Here is a 22161-nt window from a genome sequence, read left to right on the forward strand (position 1 = left end):
TTACCGATCAATTTATTTGAAGTTTTTTTAGGTTCGAAAAAAACCAATTTTAAACTAAATTATATAGTTATCCTCATTTTTTTTTGTATAGCTACTCTCGTATTTCTTTTAATTTTTCAATTCTTAGCTTATATAAATTTTCTCAACAACTAAAATAAAAACCAAAATTTTAAGTTATAACATAAAATATCACAAAATTTCACAAAGCTCCAAAATCAAAATCTTCTCTTGAAACATACCAAAACAATAAATAGTCAAATAAAAAAGTATCAGCCTAAATCATGTTGGTTCTTAGGAATTTAATATTTATTTTAGCTCTTAGATAGGTTATCGAGCAAAAAAAGTCGTTGGGACGTTTCATATGCAATTCGGGTTTAAATAAAACAATTATCAAGCAATAGGAGGCAAAACGGTGAAATCGAGCAAAAGGAGACATGACGTTGCGCAAGTGCTACAACACTTGTGCCCCACGTCATTCATAGAGATAGTTTGCTACACAAACATGCAATCTTGTCTTGTGGTGCCACATCGCTCTCCATTTGATACGTGTGCATGAAGAGGCACTCCTTTCAATTTGCTCTTCAAGGCGCTTCGTGAAGGGGCCTTCAATGCCGCAACATTTTGGTATGTTTTGTTTATTGAGAAAATTGGTATAAGCTAAGAATTGGAAAGTTAAGAGAAATATGAGAGTATCTATATGTACAATAAATAATCAAATACTTTTTTATTTCTATTTATTGTTTTGGTATGTTTCAAGATGAGATTTTGATTTTGGAATTTTGTGAAATTTTATGATTTTTGTTTTTATTTTAGTTGTTGAGAACATTGGTGTAAGCTAAGAATTGAAAAATTAAGAGAAATATAAGAGTACTTATGTGAAAAAAGTGAGGATATCTGTGTAATTTATTTTAAAATTGATTTTTTTGAACTCAAAAACACTTTAAATAAATTGATCAATAGAAGCATTTTTAATTTTCTTAAAAATTTTTAAAGTCATTTTTGTCTTGAAAAATTAACTATTTTGTTTAATACTAACTGTGAAGATATTTTTGAACTTTTATTAAATTAAGTGTATTTTTTAAACGTTTTGAAAGTCTATGAATATTTTAAAATAAAACTTTAATAATTTTCATCTAAAATTAACGACAAGAATATTATTTAAACCATTCTTTCTTTAATGTTAAAGGATATTTTTAAAAATTTGAAACTTGAAAGATATTTTTGATCTAAGGAAAAAAAATTCGGGGGCGTTTTTTTTTTTTTAAATTAACCTAATAATAATAATAATAATATATTTGAAAAATTTGACCAGCATCGTTAATAAGCTTACATCGAGGGTTTGCTTAGTGAAAGACAACTCTCCCTTACTCGTAGGTATCTTCTTCTTCTTCTTTTTCTTTTTTCTTTTTTGTTTCATTTTCGGTGTAATTTCGTTTTCTCCTGCTCGATCTAGGGTTTTGTTTTGCTTTTTTAGCGTTTCCTTTTTAAAATTTTGGGGGTATTTTTCGTTTTCTTCTGATCGATCTAGGGTTTCGTTTTGCTTTTTTTTTTTTTTTCCTGTTTGTGTTTCTTTTTGGATTTTTTGGTGTATTATATTTCTATGTTTCAAATTGATTGTGGTTTGCTCTAGTCTTGTAGCTTGACTTGCGGATCCAACAATTTGAGGAATAGGAAAGGATAGTTAGCAATGATATGATTGCAAGTCATGTATAAAACTAATATATTGCTGCTATGATGCCATTGATACTGATTTTTCTTTGAGTTGAATGGGTTCCTTTGATTTCTGAGTAATTTTGTGCTCTATCAGATGATTATATATCCTCACTGTAACTTGTAGTATATTGCTGATCAATGGCGGCCTCATCTTCGTCTGCGACATCTTACACTTCTGATTCATCTTCTTCGTCTTCTCGCCGTCGCCGTCGCCGGAGAGCTCGCCGTGAAAAGGATCGGGACACGCTTAGGGTTCGTAAGAAGTCTCGCTCTCATTCTAAACGCCATCGCAGGCACCGCCGCTCCTCCTCTGATTCTCTCTCTTCCTCCGACTCCGAATCTGATTACTCCCGGTAAACCTCAGCAACTTGAATACTTTCTCTCGTATCATGCTGTTCCGTAGTTGTTTCTGATCTTTTGTTACCTTGGTTGTTTGGTTGTTGTTGATAAGAGTTCGACAAAGATTGGGAGATTAGTTTTCAAAAACTCGTTTTTGTTTTTGAAATTTGACTAGGCATTCAAGAATTTCTTTATTGCAGATGAAAATCATAATTGATAAATTGGAAGAAAACAAACATGAATTTCAAAAGCAAAATACTAAAACTGAAATGGTTATGAAACAGGGGCTAATTTATAACCTAATTTTTACTTTTCAAAATCTTGTCTCAGTGAGTGGTGTTGCTGCTTTTCTAGTCAAGTATTTTTGCATAGCACTTGTTATGTACCCAAGATAATTCTTACCTGTTCTTTTATGCACATGTAGAACCAATAGCTCTTCTCAAAGCGAACCTGAAACGTCTGGCCGTTCAAAGCGGCATAAGAGGAATGATAGAGCAAAGAGGGTAGATGTTTTTATATAATATTTTTTCTATTGGGCTTTGTAGTTTACACCTTGTTATTGTTATTCTCTCTCTCTCTCTCTGTGCATCTTAGGATAAGGAGAGGGAGCGAAGTAGGAGTCATCACCATAAGAGGCGTAAACATAAAGCTAAAGAGGTAGACCACTACCCTGTTTGTGTGCTATTCTAGTATTTCCCCTCCCTTCCCCCGCTTTTCTTCATAAGCATACTATTTTGCCTTTGTTGCTGTAATGCTATACTTTCGATGAACTGAGAAATACCATGGAAATAACCTCTATGCATCATGGCTTTTACTCTATCTACATCCTATTGACATATTATTTAGATAAAAGACTCCTATTGACATATTATTTCAGAACATATTATGATAAAGTCGATCTAGCTTCTAATACATGTATTCAATGTCTAAAAAAAGTTCTTTCCGAAGAGGTGCACTCTCCAATGAAAATCTTATTAAGTCATTTGAGTTTCTATCTTCAATGTATTTTTAGTCCTTGGTAGTAGAATCAATCATAGCCTGAATAAGTATCAGCATAATATTATTCTTCTAATCATTAAAGGAGGCACAAAGACTCCAAGCATCATCGAGGCAGAATCCTCATGTATAAAAGTCCTTAACCACTTATAATCTAAAGAAGACATAAGCTTTCAGGCTAAAGTTTTGAGCCAGTCTGATAAGCCATGCAATCTTTAGAATAAAGCTGAAAGTATTGATCTATTTGCCAAATGATCTTATTGTTTTTAGTCATACGAATCTTTAGACTGCATCGATAGTTGATTTTGTTTTCGGAGGGGTTTCTAAATTAGATATGATGTGAGATGTTCTATGACTATTTACTGATTGATTCTTTGAAATTGGAGTTGGGGTCTGTGGCATGATGATCGGGCTGTTGATTGACTTGCCTTGAATGGTTTGTTATGCGGATTTGTCCTGGCATTCGGAGTCGATGTATAGAAACAACCAGAAGAGAGTAGTAGCCCTGTGCAGCTGTCTAAGGTTCCCTTCACAGCTTTGTTTATTTTGCAATTATCTTTCTTTCTTGACATGTCTTATCTCAACTTCACAGTCACTTCATCTATTTAACAGTTTTTAGCACGGGAGAAGGATGATGGTACACGGCGGAGTGCTGTCTCTGGCAAAAAGGTGAAAGATCCAATCTCTTAGTTGTTTTTGCCCATGTTTTGGAGTGCTTTTGACAATGCTGAGAACACTTTTGCCTTGACCAAAAGCACTTGTCACTCATATTCAACAGGTCTAGGAGAATTAAGAATGACTTTGAAAAAAGTCGGGTAGCATAACTTAACAGTGGTTGGTGAGAAGAGAACAGCTTATAGAGTATTTTCGATAATATAGTTTTCATGAATTGTTGTTATTGCAGATTTTGTTGAAACTTGACAAATCAAAGGAAGACAAAGCTGAAGAAAACAAAAGAAATGAATTACTGAAATTCTTGAACTCTAGCTTTGACTAATGGCTGTGTTTGAACTGAAGGAAAGAGGCATTGTTAGAATTGAATTGTTAGCTGCTGCATGAAGAAAATTAAATTCAACCAACAGTTGTGTGTTGATTATGTTGTAGAGACGTATTTAAGCCTGTGAACTTTCTTCCCTTAATGTTTTGATGCATACATATGGAGATCTTGTTTTAATTCCTTATGGACAAGAATTGAAATTGAAATGCAAAATGATTTAGTTTGTTTTATTTATTTTTGATGGAATAGAATGGGATGGGAAGAATGATTGACTATTAGTTATGATTATAATTTATGGTACATTGATTTTTTATTATTCTTGTTTGCATGAAGTATTGTGATTTTTAGGAGTTGTACAAGAGAATTACTCACTATTGTGTAGAACCATACAAACCTAATACTTTGCTCTATTCCTCTTCTTCCCTTTCTAGTGTTTTAAGGGATTGTTTTAGAGATTGGAATGTAATTAGGATTATTGAGAATTAGAGAAATGTTGGAATGTATGAGGAACCGAGGTTGAAACGAAAATGAGATTGTGAAACGAGAAAATGGTGAGAAAGAGGGTTGGATTAAAAACTCTTGGAATGGATTGAGTCTAATATTACAAGTTGAGTTCAAATCATTCAATTCAAATATGGTATTGTAACTCATCATACAATTTAGACTCATTCTATTACGGGTTCTTAAATAGTCTCTAAGGGGGCGTTTGGGTCCCCTATTTGGAGTTAGGCTGGTGGGCTATTATAGATCATCCAAGTAAATAGTTGGAGCCCAAATTCCACTTAACCCACAATTCATCAATATATCATTGTTCCAGCACTCTCCCATTTTGTTTACTTCGATTATTTTACTTGTTTGTATTATTTCCTCCATCTCGTTTCATTCCATCTCTCTCTTTAGTTCTTTTTTCCTTAGGGTTTTGCCATGGTTCTCGTTTTGATTCGTTTCCGGTGGGTTTTGGAGCTTCCTCTTCTTTGTTCCCACTTAACCCACATTTAACCTACAAACCATTGTTATACATTCTCCCGTTTTACTTACTCCGATTATTTTGTTTGTTTGTATTATTTCCCTCGTCTCGTTTCCTTCCATTTCTTCTTCTTAGGGCTTCGTCATTGTTCTCGATCGGCGTTGTTTCTGGTGGGTTTTGGAGCTTCCTCTTCTCCGTTCCTGTCGATCAACTGTTATTGCTTTGGTCGGATTTGAAGAAACCTTACGCAGATCTAGACTACGGTATGTTTGGTAGTTTAGATTTGTGTTTTTCTCTAGATCCGTAACCCTTTCTTTTGGCTTCCTCTTTCATCTTGCCGTTCTGAACACCACTCCCGTTCTTTTTTATCTTGTTGCTTCAAACGAAGGTTTCACCTTGTCGTTTCTTTTGGTTCTCCAATCTTTTGTGTTGTCCCTTCTGTCTATCTGAGTCCGAAATCCTAAAACCATGTTGAGCTCAGATCTTGCTTGGTAGGGGATGGAGATCCTCGTTTGGAGCATGGTAGGGGATGGAGGATAGTGTTCAGATCTTGGTAGGGTTACCAGATCAAATGACAAGTCTTCTTTCTCTTCACCAGTCGATGATGAGTCATTGTAATTTTGTTTCCTTCATTTTGTTGACAAATGTAAGCTTATTTTTTTTACATATCTTTTCAGCTTATTCTGATTATTTGCTCTATGCATGATTTCAGTGTTTAGATCTTGGTCTTTGATAATTGTATGTCACTGTATAAACATTGGTTATAATTGTATTTCCTTGAGATTCTTTATCTGTTCTTGGTCTCTAATAATTGGTCACTGTATAAACACTGATTATAGTTGTATTTACATTTTTCTTTACCTGTTCTTGGTCTCTGATTATCGGTCCCTATTCATTTTTTTATCATTGTTTAAACATTGATTACAATGCTATTTCCATTATGTGATTCTCTTTCTTGGCCTCTGATCATAGGTCAAAAGTATGCTATCTTCTTGGTCTCTGATTATTGGTACCTTACTCCTTGTTTCTTTATCTGTTTACTCTTGGTCTCTGCTACTATTTCAATGATTGTTATAAACATTGATTACAATGCTATTTCAATGATGTGATTCTCTTTTTTGGTCTCTGATTATAGGTCAAAGGTATATTATCTTCTTGGTCTCTGATTGCAGTCCCTTACTCCTTATTCCTTTATCCATTTACTTTTAGTCTCTGCTGCAATTTCAATAACTGTTATAAATGTTGATTATAATGCTATTTCCATGATGTGATTCTCTTTCTTGGTCTTCGATTATAGGTCATAGGTATGCTATCTTCTTGATCTTTGATTATCCGTCCCTTACTCCTTGTTTCTTTATCTATTTACTCTTGGTCTCTGCTACTATTTCAATGATTGTTTTTGCATTGACTCTAATGATCAATGTATCTGATTTACCATAGTACATCATATTATCCAAAATTCAGAATGACTTAGGAAAGAATTTTGTTGCTATGAGGTTGGTTCTTACCGTCTAAGCATAATACTAGGATAGTTAATTGTTTGTTGGCTTCCTTGTTTATTTTATTTTATTTTATTTATTTATTTTTTCTTCTTCCAATCTCATTGCAACTATGTTATTATTCTTGTTTGCTTCCCAAGTTGTTCTTGTTTGGTTTATTCTAGTTTGATTGCAAGTAGTGATTTGTATAATACTTTATTCATTGTTAAGTCACTTCACCTGATGTGATTGACAATAGTGGTTTCTTTGGTTCACATCAATGGTATACTATTCACTTTATTTCACTAGGTGGGGTTTCCAAGGTTTATTTATTACCATAAGTACACCTAAACATGACCTACTCATCATCTAGAATGTTAATATCTTCTCTTCTCTATAAATGAGACTTCTTTTCCTTACAACTACGAGGGCAACCCCATTTTCACAACACAATTGTTGGTAAGTCTCTTCCCCCTCTCTCTCTTTTGTGTTGCTTATCACATCTCCTATTGAGTCACTTTCACTTTTTTCTTTATGTTATTATTAAAGCATCTGTTTATTTATTATCATAATGTTCAACTTATTAGAGAATAAGCGAAGTTTTACATTTCCTTCTATCGTACATAAGGTGGTACTCTTCTTTGTCTCAATTTTCTTTTCTTTTGTATCCTTCTTGGTAGTCTTTTCCTTTCTCTGTTTATTGTCTGTGTTCGTACTATTTATCTCACTATTTTCTTGTTTATTTCTATGGTTGGTAGATTTAAAATCTTTTCTTTCAAATGTTCTAGGTCGGGTGAAACCTAATCTGTACTTCTTCTTTTCTCAAATTTCATCCAATTTCTTCTATCAACAACTAAAACCGTGTAAACTATGGGATTTATTTGCTTTTCCTTAATTTGTACATGGGTGCTTTCTTCTCCTCAAATTTCATCCTGTATATTTGAAGTGTTTGTTGATACAAAACTTAAATTCTTAAAATAATTTAGTTATATATTAATTATGCTTTTGCTGTTCTTTTATTACAACAATTTTCATTCTTAAAAGGCTTGATTTTCTTCCTAAATACTTGTTAGGCTTCATCACATTTTTCTTTTTTGATTTATTTTTCATTTAAAACTTAAGATTTGATCACGAGCCTAAAATGAAACCTACTAAAATCAAGACGATTTTATCAATGAGAATTTTAATTTCCATGTTCATATTAAAAAAATGAAATTATTCGAGACGTTGCAAGAAATTGAATATGGTTATTGTTGATTAATACAAAAAAAAAAAAAAAAGTTTGTAGGGCTTGCACTTATCTATTGGTTAAAGCATGCTAGTCATTAGCAGCAAATGTTAATAATACCATTTGATTGCTTCATTTGGTAGGATTGGATATATTTGATAAAAATGCAAACAACATTTTTTATTGATAAATTAAAAGTAAAGTAACAACTATGAATAATTGTCTTTAAGGATTAAGATGAACAAACTTAAAAGTCCATAGATAACGATTTAAACTTATTTTTTTAAAGAAGTAGAAAAGAGAGAAAAGAAAAAAATATGCATTTTTACTTCAAACTTTCAATTTCATCCCGTTGCACTCTAAATTTAGATAAAAATTTTAATCTTAATGTTAAACATTAAAAAGTATTGTAAGTCACTATTACTACTATTACTAAGCTATATAATACAATTTTGTATGTACTTAAAATTCCATGATAAGAATATTCTTGTTTAGATTAAAAGTACATTAGTTTGAAGTTAAAATTAAATTTTGCATAAATTTCAAAAACCACTCATGAATAAATGTTTCAGGAGCTAATTTTCGTAATCTATGGTATAATGGACCCCTAAGAAGTAGTAACCATACTAATGGTGTTCACAACTACCCAACGTCAATTTCTGCTAACACTAGAGCTATTACTCAACGACTACAGGAGGATAGAATACCCACCACATCACACTAGACATCATATTAGGCAATTAACATACTTTCGACTAATCCATGAGTTTGATTTAAGTTGTCATGAAAGCACACGAATGAATAAAAGATATTTTACCATTTTATGTACTTTATTAAGGACAACTGGCTAATTAGTGGGAACAGAAGTTGTAGATGTTGAGGCGATGGTCGCCATGTTCCTGAACATCTTAGGCCACGATGCTAAGAACAAAGTAGTTTGTAGACAGTTTGTTAGGTCTGGTAAAATAGTTTCTAGGCATTTCAACTCTGTTCTCAATGTCGTTTTACGATTACATGAAGTACTGTTGAAAAAACCTTTGTCAATCACAACCTGCTGTACAGATCCGAGATGGAGATAGTTTGAGGTATAGTGAAACTAAGCAAATGTTGGCACGCTACCCGTGTCTAGTTTAGATAACTTATGTATATGAATATTTCATATGTTGTGTTTGCATAGGATTATCTAGGTGCGTTAGATGGTATGTACATAAAGGTCAACATGGGTGCCATTGATCAACCAAGTTGATGAGGACGGGTGAAATCGCCATGAATGTTCTTGGTGTTTGTGACACGAATGGCGATTTCATATTTGTCTTACTTGGATCAGAAGGTTTTGCAGCTGATTCTCGTGTGCTTAGAGATGCAATATCACGACTTAACGGATTGAAGGTTTCGAAGGGTAACAACTTACACACACAACTTCTTGTCGTATATCGTAGTACTCAATAGTTATGATTTGATACAATTGGACATTGTATAAGATATTATTATCTAAGTGATGCTGGGTACCCAAGCACAGAATATAATGACCTGCACTCCAAACACATACTATTATTATTATAACCCACAAACTATAATAAATACGGACTATTATAACCCACTCAGCATCCTAAATGTCCATAAATATTTAAGACTTGGTTGATTGGTAGTTTGGATTTTGTCTTATATTTTTAGATTATTGAGTTTGGGAAAAATGTAATTGGTAGGTATTTGAATTTTGTTTTGTTTTTCCTTTTTATAAGAAGAAACAAACATCATTGGTAACCATTTGGTTTTTGTATTTTGAAGGTAATTGCTTGTATAACTTAATGACAAATGTTCTCTTGCTTTGTAGGATGACAGAAAAGTGTTTACTTATTCGATATGGAGGTGATTGGAATGAGAATGAAAGTTCGTATATTGGGGGACAGTTGACAGGAATCACTATGTCTCATACATTGAAGTATGAAGAACTTAAATCATTTGGTTTTTGTTTTTGATTTTTCAAAATGTTACCAATTTTCTCTTCATTTCGTATAATGATTTGCATCTTTTTAACCAAATTTCAAAAGCAAAAGTAAGTTTTTAAAGGTTACTTTTTTAGAGAAAAAATTTGGATGTATAAGTAATATCAATAGACTTGATTTTCTTTTAAAAAAAAATGAAATAGTTACCGAGGATCTTAAAGTCTAAATTTTAAATCTACCTAAAAAGATTTAATTAAAATCAAACTTTTTTTTGTTCAAATTAAACTAAATTGAAATTCAATTTAGAAAGTTCAAATTAAACTAAATTTAGATTTTAATATTCTAAATTAGAAATATTAATTAAAAACAAATTGGTGACAATCTAATTAAATTCAATATGTTTTCAATTACAAAACTAATTAAAGCCAACTTAGATCCATTAGAAAAATCCAACTAAAAAAAAGAAATTGATAATATATAAAAAGAAAAGTAAGATTTAAAAGAGATAAAAGGAAATCGACATTTTTGGACCATTCAAAGTTTTGATTTGGAAAAGAGGACTCTTTAAAAAGAAACAAGTTTTTTTTTGGACCCCTCACGTATATGAAGCCGCCAGGTACCGGCTACACACCAGGGATGAAAAACTAGGGTAGGATGCGCACAAGACCATGCTAATTCGGACTAGGAGTATTCAAAAAATTCGATGATTCAGAAAAATCTATTAATCCAACTCAATCCGTACGGTTTGGGTTAGGTTATCATGGATTGAATTGAGTTCAAATAAATGAAAATTTTATGGGTTGGGTTGATTCATGAGTTCACCTAATATAATCCAAACAAACCTGAACCAACCCAAATTTATTATTAACTTTTAAATATATATTTTTTATTATTTATAACACAATTATTTATACATATATTGATTTTAATATTATTTAATCCCAATATTTTATTTTTTAATAATTTATTCTTTAATCACTCTTAAAAATAGGTTCACTTTAGAAATAAAATTTTCATTATATAAATTGAAATTGTTAATCTTAATTTAATATATAAAAATAATTAAATTTAATTTATACATAGGTATGTTTTCCTTATTTTTAGAAGGAAATTTCAAATAAATAACATGATTAACTCGAACTAATCCAACCCAAAACTTTCCAATAAAGTTTTGAGTTAGTTCATTTTTTAATAAGAAAATTTACAACTCAAATAATCTTTCAACCAAATCCAACTCAACCAAGATCCCTAATCTGGACATTGCCTTAGTCCCATACTCGAGCAAGCGACCCTGTCTCTGGTCGATTTAGGAAAGTAAAATACCAGGTGAGGTAGGAGGTGACCTGGGACCGGTGCAAATGATTCTATACTCAGGTGGCGATTAGAGATCTTGCCGGCAATTAGAAAAAAAATTGGAAAAAGGATGTTGCAGAGAAAGGATCTTGAAGAAGAAGGAATAGAATAAAGAGTTCATAGATATACGCAATATTTAATGCACATATATTCAAAAATAACAAAACATATTTAAATTTACATTTTTTCCAGTAGATAATTAAAATTAATTTAAAGCGATCTCTTTTTTCTCTCATGTAGACACGTGTAAGTGTGACTTTTCAACCTTTTTTTTCTTTTTTTCTTTTTTTCACGCATGTCATTATTCCTCATGCAATTAGTCTTTTCATCTTCCTTTTATTTTTTTAATTTTTTTTTTTCAAAATCATTTTTTTAAATTTAGAAATAGATTAGATTAATATTTTATGTTTTCAAAATCTTGTAATTTAGGAATAGGTTGTATTCACATTTTTTTTACCTATTTAAAAAGAATTTTTTTCCCTTCTTTTCCCTAACTTTGTCATATTTTAAAATTAACTAATTTATTGATTTGAAGAGTCAAATCTATCCATCAACCATTTTTCCTTTTTAATTTTACGAGTTTTTTTTTTATTTCATTTAAAAAACCTTCAAAACAAATCCAATTTGTTAAAAAAAAAAAAAAAAAAGTATTATAATAGATGGAAAATTCAAGAATTACAAAAATCAATTAAAAAAAAAGTAGGGCCAGTTGAATAACCCGGCCAAGCTGCCACTAGGCTAAAAACAGAACAGGTTAACCCAGAGATAGCCCGCGTGAGTGGTCTCCATGTGCCCTAGTGTTGGCCCCATTCTTAACCTATGAAACCCGACCAGGTTTCAATGAAAAAAATTTGGTTTTTTTAACTTCTTTTTTTTATTTTGGCAAAGAATAATTATAGAGTCGTAAAAGAAAGGCATCCAAAATTCGAGATTGGAAATGGCCAGAAAGAGTAAGCACTAGAGGAGAGAAAATCGTTGATCTTCCTCTTTTTATCTTGTTAGCGATTAGAAAGCAAATTGGTAAAGGGAAGTTGTAGAGGAAGGATTTTGGAGAAGATAAAGAAGAGAGATTAAAAGGTAGAAGATGAAAAATTTCCTAGATATTTACCATATTTAATGCAAATTCAAACATATCGAGATATGGTTAAAATTACAATTTTTTAGAAGGGAAATTCTTATAAATAAGGAAAAAAAAAACAATAATATTTACACTTTATAGCAAAAACAAATTCTAGTTTTCCTTTTTTTCTAAATTTCCAAAAATACCCTTCTTCCTTGTCAATTTTCCTTTTTTTGAATTTTCATTTGTCGCGCTCGCTAGACTCTGCTTCCTCGTTGATGCTGTGATTTTCCTCCTCGTCATTCTCAAATTACAAACACCGTATTGATTTTCCTTATCTCCTTATTTACACCATGATTTTCCTTCTTGCCGATTTTCCTTTTCTTCAAATTTGATTTGCTGCGCTCGCTGAACTCTGTTCTCCTTTCTTCCTCGTCGAATGCATTGATCTTCTTCCTCGCTGAACGTTGTTTTTCTTTCTTTCTCGTCAAACGTCGTGATCTTCTTCCTCGACCACGGTACGATTTTTTTCTTCTATTTTTTTTTGTTTGTAAGTGTATGTTTCTTCATCTAATTCGTTTACAGCACTGGTGAGTTTTTTTTCTTCTTTGCATTACGTTTATGTAATAAATGTTTGTGGATGAATTGTTGATTGATGTTTCAAGATAGAATTCTCATTTTAAGGCTTTCTTTAAATTTTACAAAGTTAAATGATCGGATAGCTTTTGTTATGTGATCATGTAGAGTTTACTACACAATCATATAACATTTGCTAAACGATTGTATAGCTAATGATGCATGATCGTGTAGAGATTTTTATACGATTGTGTAGAGTTTTTTACACGATCGTGTGGCGTAGGCTGCATGATTGCGTAGGTACTCGCTTGCTAGATGATCGCGCGGTATTGGATACTCGACGCATCCTTGGTAGGTTAACCCGACACCCGTCTGTCGAGACTTAAGCTTTCACTCGATGGCCGAGTGTTGGCATTTATGATCTGCCCGACGATCTTTTGAACCGTTGGGGTTAGTTTTTATCTCGACGAGTTTTGACGGCATCGGGATTTTAAAACTATCCCGACGGTGATGTAGACCGCTGGGAGAGCTATAAAGCTCGACGGGTAGGGACTGTCGGGCGATATCTTTATCCTGACGGTCTCTATTTACTGTTGGGATAGTTTTAAATCTAGACGGTATGTAGTCGTCGTCGGGAGTTTGTTGCCTAACTCCTTGTCGTCGGGAATTCTTGAAATAAATAAATAAATAGATTTAAATGCCTTTTTAAATCTGTTTATTATGTTTTTTAGATATGTTTTTTTTTTCCAAGTGTCATACCTGTTTGAATCTTATAAATATCAATCAACTAAATTAAGATGGCCAAAATGAAGTACATATCCATAATAGATTAATAATATATTGAAAACTTTAATCCATGAGTTTTATAACATCCACAATTACATCCACAATGAAAATGTAAAACCTAACCAAACTTCTTACCTAGAGATGCTGAAACACCTATACGTTTATGTTGTTACCATAACTGCAGGATAACAACACATACACAATCATCTAATTTAGCATAAAATAAAATTCAAACTCAACTTCAGAATAACAACATTGACTATACTTTACATAACTATACGCTTATGTTGTTACCATAACTGCAGGATAACAATATATACAATCTTACAATTAAGTTTACTACGAAAGTCGAAAAGCTCATACTGATAACAGGCAGAAATGCACGTTATCATAGTACTAAGTTCTTAAACAATGTTGGCTTGCATTGATAGAACATGTTAAATTGCGTCCATTAAACATCAATTTCATAATATTGCGACAGCATGCGTTCATCGCATGGGAACATTTGATTTTTGTGTTTTTATGCAGAATATGCGTTGACGCAAGGTGGATGATCATAGGAAATCATTGGTCGAGCACAGCATTACGCAAGGCTTTGCAGTGATCGTGTTCGCAAACATTCGTCCGAGAAGGATTGCCACAACTTGGTCGACGCAACATGGTGGGCGCATCTAGATGAAAGGCTAATTAATCGCGATGGGACAGAAAGCTGATGACAGTCGAATCCGAATTAAGTTGACAGCCGCTAACGATACAAGTACATTCAGCTTTTCGGTGACAAATATTCGGCGCATCAGTCAGGGGAATTAAAGTCATCCCATCTCTGCAATCATGAGAGAGAAGCCACCGTTCACCTTGTATGTTCTATAAATACCAAAGGTAACTTTCAGAAAAGGGGTTTAGCAGTTCGAAATTTCATACGCTCGGTATGCACGTCCTTGTTCATAGCTTTCTTTCATTTTAAGGCGGACGCGAGAGAGGAGGTTGTGCCAACAGATCGTTCCGGTAAGCTTGGGAGAGTGCCGGAAGCTTCAAGGACAGAGAGAGGGCTGACGCCTGCGGAAGCAGGAACATCTTTGGAACCAAATAGAGATTTACAGTGTAAAGGCCTCGGTCAGCAAGGAATTGCTACCAGGCTCTCTACCTTTAACTTCCATTGTTATTTTGTACTCCACTCATTTATCAAAATGGAATTTACTTCTCTAAATTCGTTCACTCTCTGTTATTTACGCATGAGTAGCTAAATCAGTTGAATGGGTTGAGAAGCATTTAGCTAGCACAACTAGGAAATCTTCATTCTATGCGATTATCTTGTATTATGTATGCTTCATTTGTCCATTAGAGATACTTGGGAGGGTAGTCTAAGGACAGGATCTAGACTTGAGAAGGTCAGGTTAGAATCTAAGCTCGGGAGAGTCAGATTAGAATGCATAATCAAGAGATAGGAGCTTAGGAATAAGCACTATTTGTTATCAACGCATCGCATGCATCCTAGAGATAGGATATGATTGTATGAGGTCACCTTGTCTTTATGCATTTTGCATCATCGCATAGGAAAAGAGTAGAGACTTAGGGATAAGCTCTATGGACACTTTTGCATTCAACACATGCATCCTAGACTTAGGAGCATCATATTTGCATTGGGAAATCACTTGTTGTGCATGGTTGTAGCATGATCGCATAGTCTGACGCATTCCCAAGTAACGCTAGCTAAAGACCTTTTTAACCCGTTCATCCGCATACTCAGTGTATTTATCACACAACTGACTTTTTTCAAATCTGCCGCATTTGTTTATTTTTTTTCATTAACGCAATCAACAACAAACCAAGAATTAATTGAGTTACTGGTTACCGCAAAGTTTTCCTAAAAATTACCAACGCAACCTATTTTCACAAGTCCCTGAGTTTGACCCTGGACTTACCGAGAAACTCAGTGGAGTTTACACTTAGATTCCGTTGAGGAAACTTGAGTGCTCAACGCAATTTCACCATTGCATATCATCTATATTTCACTTCATAAAATTAAGCATTACATACCTAGTTCGATCTATCTTTCATGAGCTGTAAGAGCATAACTTTCATGTCCTCCATCTCAACTTGTCTTTTGGCGTCATGTTCATCCAATCTAAAAAATCTAGCCTTTAAGAAGTCTATCTCTTGTTGTTGCTCCTCTATAATTCTTGATGAAGATGCACTGGACGATGATCCCCTAGATTTTTTTCACTTTCTTACCCTTCGGTCTCCTACCAAGGCCCACTCTTGGGCCCAACACCTGCTCGCATATTTCCTCATCTGATATTCGTTCAGACCCTTCTTGGGGGGAGAATTCTCTCAGCTCAACCATTTGACTCTATATAAATAATTAAAACTAATTAGTGTATGAAAATTGTATATGAATAAAATTACATTGAGGAATAAAAACTTACATATGCATCATTTGCAGCCTGATTAACAAAAGAGTTATCACTCCTATAGTGTGTTTGCCTAAATAAATCCACTAGGTTCATTGGTTTACCGTTGGGTCCTTTTTGTAAAACAATTCACAAGAAAATGAGATATTAAGATGAGTGTACTTTAACCAACTTGGTGCTCCTAATGGTTCCGCATTTTATCTGAACATCGAAAACTCACCACATATCTCATCATCTGGAAGTCTCATCATTTCTTTCATCTTTATTGAATCTTGTCTCGATTCCAGTTATGTACAAAGAACAAAATTCCAACGATTCATTCATTATATATGCTTCTGCTATAGAACCCTCAGGACGTGCTTTGTTTCTTACATATTGTTTCAATGTTCGTAAGCTTCTTTCAATAGGGTACATTCAACTATAACTAACTGGACCTGCAACTTTTGTTTCATAGGGCAAATGGATTGCTAGGTGCACCATTACATCAAAAAATGCTTGTGGAAATATTCTTTCTAACTTACAAATTATGATTATAATGTCTTTTTGTAATCGATCCAAATCCCCTATAGATATTGTTTTTGCACATAGATCATAGAAAAAATTGCATAACTCAAAGACAACAGTGAACACGTCTTTTTTCAAATATGTTCGAACACCAATTGGAAGAAGCCTTTGAAGCAGAACATGGGAGTCGTGAGTTTTTAGCCCCCATAGCTTTCCATCTTTCTCACTCACACATCTTGATATATTGGATACAAACCCATCAGGAAATTTGACTGATTTGACCCATTTACAGAATGCAACCTTATCAGTAGTATCAATGCGTATGCAGTGTGTGGCTTTACAACTTTGTCTCCTACCTTTTGCAGGTGTAGTTCTTTCCATATATATAGACCTTCTAGATCCAAACGAGCATTAGTTGTATCCTTATTCTTTCCCTCAATATTTAATAATGTGCCTACCAAATTATCACAAATATTCTTTTCAATATGCATAACATCCAACTTATGTCTCAAAGTTTTGACCAATATGAAAGTTGGAAAAATATACTTTTTTTATTCCAATTTAAACTTCTTTTCCATTTTTATCATGTTTATTTGGATGTTTGCTAAGCATGGGAAAGTTTAACAAATTCACCTCTTGTAAGATATCTTCTCCATCCATGTCAACTAGAGGAGGTCTATGTTCCACTTTTTCATTAAATTGCTTACTCTTACAGCAACTGTGATTATCTAGAAGATAATGTCGATGCCTCATAAAACATTGTTTTCCTCGTAGCCTCATTGATGATGTATCCTCTTTACAAATAGGGCATGCTTGGTAACCTTTGGTACTCCATCCAGATAAGTCACCATACGTATGGAAGTCATTAATAGTCCACAATAAGCAAGCATGTAGTTGAAAGTATTCACTGCTAACACAATCGTAAGTGTGCACACCATCATTTCATAACTCCTTTAACTCTTCAATTAATGGCTGTAAGTAAATATCAATTTCTTTTCCAGGAGATTTTGGACTGGGTATAAGAAGGGAGATAATGACATTTGTCTCTTTCATGCATTTTCAAGGTGGAAAATTATAAGGAATGAGCACCACTGGCCACATACTATATGAAGTACTCATATTCCCGAATGGATTGAATCCATCTGAAGCTAGTCCTAAATGAACATTACGTAGGTTTGAAGAAAACTGAGGAAACTCACGATCAAAATGCTTCCACCCTTCAGCATCAGCTGGATGTCGCAACACTCCATTAGTTTCAACATGTTTATCTTTATGCCACCTCATTTTAGGTGAAATATGCTTAGATGCAAACAATCGCTTTAATCTTGGTATTACAGGAAAATGTTGTAAAATTTTATGTGGAATCTTTTTACTTTTTCCAGATTTAACTTTGTACCGAGATTCACCACATATTGGACACTGTTCCAAATCAACAAATTCTTTCCAATATAGGATGCAATCATATTTGCAAGCATGAAAACACTCATAACCAAGTCCTAAGTCACATAATTTTCTTTTTGCTTAATAAAATGAACTAGGTATAGATGCTCCAACGGGAAATGCTTCTTTTAACAATTCAAGTAACAAATCAAATGACTTGTTAGTCCAATCGCTAAGAACCTTAATATGTATCAACTTCACCAAGAACAACAATGACAAGAAATTTGTACAACCAGGGTACAACTAGTTGCGTGCTTCATTCATTAAGTCTTCAAATAAGCTTGAATTGTTGTCTCTTTCTTGGGCATTGGTCTGCATCTCATCCTTGTTTTCTTCTTCATTTACATAAGCAATTAGACACTGTAGATCATTTATAATATTCAAATTTTCATTTTCTTCATCTATGACATTCATCTCTATCGTATTTAATCCATCATCATGTGTTGATTGAGATGTGTGACTATCGTATCCCCTAGACAAGTCGGCTGGGTCTCCATGATATACCCATTGATGATAATATGGAGAAATTCCATTAATGAATAAATGTCGTTCAACTCCATCTATTGGCTCCCACCTAGCATTCATACATTTTCTGCATGGACGTCTTGTTTTTCCTGACTTATTAACATAAAGTTTTGCAACATCAACGAATCAATATACTCCTTGCATACTCAGTTGATAACTTGTTCCTAATCTTAATCCACTCTTTATCCATTCTTAATAATACATGAGATAAATTGAACCTGTATGATTTAGACAATTAGTTATATTAGAACATATAGTTCCAATTTCTAACTTTTAATTTCATTTCATTTACTTCTTGTTTGTGGTTTTGAATGATTAAAAGTATGTTTAAGTCTGATTTGGAAAATAACAAAAGTCATTTTAACTATGTTAGAATCACTCCTAAATCTATCCTTATTCCTCTTTTGTTCCTATACAATTTGCTCTTATAAAAGTAGATCTAAGGGTAGAAAGGCTTGAGATGTTTGGAGATAGTTTCAAAATGCTAGTTGAAGTCCTAGAGGTTAAAGCCAAATTATTGTAAAGACGACCAAATGATATCCACTCAGAGAGATATTTACAGTTGAAGCCAAATTGATGACAAAATCAATGTTAGTGTTATCTTTTTTATGGTAGTGCTAACGAATTTCTCAGCCGGCAGACTCACTGTTTGAATTGATCTTCAAATCCAGGAGGAGGATTCATGTAGACTTCCTGCTCAAGTTTTCCATTGAGAAAGTCATTGTTTGCATCCAGTTAATGCAGATACCAATCTCTGTTAACTAAAAATGATAGCAATACTCGGATAGTTTTGAGTTTAGCTATGGGAGAGAAAGCCTCGGAGTAATCTACCCTAAAGGTTTGAGTAAACCCTTTGGCAACTAACCTGGCCTTGTATGATCAACAACCCATTTGCATCAAACTGTCTTGTGCCCTTTGGGTAGGATCATCTGGTCCCACGTTCCATTTTTCTCCAGAGCCCTCATCTTCTCCATAACAGCAGCCTTCCAAACTTCAGTTCCCATTGCTTCCTATATGTTACTCGGTATCACCCATGTATCTAAACTAGCGGTAAAGGCCCTAAATTCAGATGTTAGTTTACTATATGTCATGTAACTATGCATCGGGTACCTTGTACATGACTGAATACCTTTCCTCAGGGCTATTGGAAGATCAAGAGAAGCATCATACTCTTTCAGACTTTCAGAATTTCTACTGTGATCACTAGCCTTCTCTGCCTGGGTTTCATCTTCAGAAATCACCACCTTTTCACCATTATCTCTAGTATCACTCACATTTTCTAGAGCTATATCTGAATCGTTATTCATGGTCGTCTTCCCATCTGCTATAATGGTGCTATCAGCATCTTTTCCTCCTTTTTCCTCTATGCACTCATTAGTCTCAGTACAAGTATCAATCTCATTAATTTTAGGAATACACGTACCTGATGTCGAGTTTGACTCATGGACCAGAGTCGGAGATGCAACAGGTGACGCTGCTTCCTTCTTAAGATTCTTCCTATAGTATGTTATCCATGGGACTTGATTGGTAGGGAGGATAGGCCCGACATGTTCGGGAATAGGAGATGACTTCAAGGTAACTATATATGTGGACCAATTAGTCTCTTCACTAGATGTCTCCCCCTAAAGATGGCTAACAGGGAAGAAGGGTTGATCCTAAAGGAAGGTGATATCCATGGAAACAAAATATTTGCGAGAGGATAGGTGGTAACATTTATACCCACGCTGATGGAATGGATACCCAACAAAGACGCATTTTTTAGAACGGGGGGTAAATTTCGTGCGGTTTGGACCATGGGAGTGAACAAAGACAACACAGCCAAAAACTTGAAGTGGTACATCGGAAACTAAACGAGTAGTAGGGTAGGACTCTTTCAAACAGTCTAATGGGTTTTGAAAGTTAAGGACTCGGGAAGGCATTCGGTTGATTAAGTGAGCAGCAGTAAAGATGGCATCACCTCATAGGTAAGACGGGAGTGACGTGGATAGCATTAAGGACATGAAATCTTCCACCAAATGGCAATTTTTCCTTTCAGCTACCCCATTTTGCTAGGGAGTGTAGGCACACGAACTCTGATGGACAATCCCTTTGGATGCAAGAAACTCCTGGAAGGAAGCATTAAAGAATTCCCGCCCATTATCACTTCCCAAAATACCAATCCTGGCATTAAACTGGGTTTCCACAGTGGTATGGAATTGTTGGAATACAGATAACACCACAGACTTATTAGTGAGAAGAAAGACCCAAGTAAGCCGAGTGTGGTCATCTATAAAAGTGACAAACCAGCATTTTCCTGTGGAGGTTGTGGTTGGTGAGGGACCCCAAACATCACTGTGGACTAAGGTGAAAGGTTTAGATGGTTTATAGGGTTGGGAGTGAAAGGAGACACGACTCTATTTGGCACGAAGACACAATTCACAATTTAAAGAAGACATATTAATATTGCGAAATAAATGCAGAAATAAAGTATTACATGTATTGAAAGTTTGGATGTCCTAAGCGGTAATAGCATAATAGAAAATCATTCTCAGAGTTAGAAAAATTTAAGGAGACAAGGCTAGTCCTATAATTATTCCTAGAGGAAACATCATCAGTCAGGAAGTAGAGTCCCTTATCGTGCCGAGTAGTGTCAATCGTCGTCCCCCGAGCTCAGATCCTAAAATAAAATAGAGTCGGGTGAAAATACTGCCTGGCAATTCAGATCTCCTGTAATCTTACTGATGAATAACAAATTATATGAAATTTTAGAAAAATGCAAAACATCACGCAAAACCAAACCCTCAGACGAAGATAAATGCCCTTTTCCTGCAACAGGTGTGAACGACTCATATGCAATCCTAATTTGTTCATTACCAGCAATTGGATAATATGAGAAGAACTGATCAGAGGTACCAGTACTCAGGCTGGTCGTACTATCTGCTGAGGGAAACCTAGGCAGAATATTTGTAGTGGGTAAAATAGGGAAAGAATTTACCGGGTTTTTAGAGTATACTGGTATGTTGGCCGAGAAATCTGGTTGAGGATTTGTGCCAAGAGCCATTTCTAAATCTGAAATCTGCATTGGGAGATATGCCAATCATCATCGAACATCATTAGGACATTGGGTCGAGCCACCATGATTTGGCGCGGCTGGAAAGGAACCTTCGACCAATGGCTGGTTATGGGAAGAACCAGTTGTGTATGCTGGAATCGAGCTCCCAGCTGAAGGAATCACGAACGGAAGCTGTGTTGAGTCATCTTCTCAGATCGATGCTTGAAGCAGCTGCAATTGGACAGAGAAAGAAGCGGTCGGTTGTGTCAGGATTGGTGCCCGAAATAGCAGCAGTTGGACAGAGACAGGGGCGATCGGCTAGTGCGGCATGATCGACGTGGACGAAGGGTTTTTCAACATCCCAACGATGTGACTTGGCCCGATCCCGTGTCTCTGACCGTCGAACGAGCCCTTGGTTTGGAACGATGTCGACAATACTCCCTACGGTGGCTGGATCGAGCGTCTCTGACCATTGACGACGGCTTTGATCTGGAACGTTTCATCTATCAGTGGTGACTGGACGGCTACGGTGGCTGGGATCAGCTGCTGAAGGGCGGGTTGAAGGTACTCCTTTTCAGCCACTTGGATGACAGCTTTCATGTCCACGATTGGAGCTCCGTCGATGACGGCTAGGGTTTCATTTCCATGCTTTGATACCATGTTGAAAATAAAAGGAAGAAATGAACATAAGATTTACGTGGAAAACCCTAGATCAGGGAGGAAAAAACCACAATAGAGACTGACTTTTATTATTAATTCTGGTTCACAAAATTCAAGAGAATAGGCCAAATAAATAGACTAGTGGGAAGCC

General features: G+C 34.6%; 1 protein-coding gene across 3 annotated transcripts; it reads left to right on the plus strand.

The window, feature by feature from the left end:
• The first annotated feature begins 1287 nt into the window (after positions 1–1287).
• Positions 1288–4320, plus strand: LOC120071262 (NKAP family protein). Of its 3 annotated transcripts, none has more exons than XM_039023427.1 (7): positions 1288–1370; positions 1838–2066; positions 2477–2555; positions 2647–2709; positions 3529–3570; positions 3661–3717; positions 3953–4279. In XM_039023427.1, the coding sequence occupies exons 2-7, from the start codon at positions 1852–1854 to the stop codon at positions 4043–4045; spliced, it is 549 nt and encodes a 182-aa protein (XP_038879355.1). In that variant the 5' UTR covers positions 1288–1370; positions 1838–1851; the 3' UTR covers positions 4046–4279. The 3 variants fall into 3 exon arrangements, with proteins under 3 accessions (XP_038879355.1, XP_038879353.1, XP_038879354.1); XM_039023425.1 differs by having other exon boundaries at positions 1292–1374; positions 3953–4320; XM_039023426.1 differs by lacking the exon at positions 1288–1370 and having other exon boundaries at positions 1714–2066.
• The last annotated feature ends 17841 nt before the right edge of the window (positions 4321–22161 follow it).

This window comes from Benincasa hispida, chromosome 2, assembly GCF_009727055.1.
Source record: "Benincasa hispida cultivar B227 chromosome 2, ASM972705v1, whole genome shotgun sequence".
NCBI lineage: Eukaryota > Viridiplantae > Streptophyta > Magnoliopsida > Cucurbitales > Cucurbitaceae > Benincasa > Benincasa hispida.

What these genes read in the sequence shown, in the direction of transcription:
- LOC120071262 (XM_039023427.1), top strand. Translation starts at nt 1,852, where the DNA reads ATGGCGGCCTCATCTTCGTCTGCGACATCTTACACTTCTGATTCATCT. An exon ending in GCCCTGTGCAGCTGTCTAAG is followed by an intron (nt 3,571 to 3,660) that starts GTTCCCTTCACA and finishes TCTATTTAACAG; the next exon opens with TTTTTAGCACGGGAGAAGGA. An exon ending in GTGCTGTCTCTGGCAAAAAG is followed by an intron (nt 3,718 to 3,952) that starts GTGAAAGATCCA and finishes TTGTTATTGCAG; the next exon opens with ATTTTGTTGAAACTTGACAA.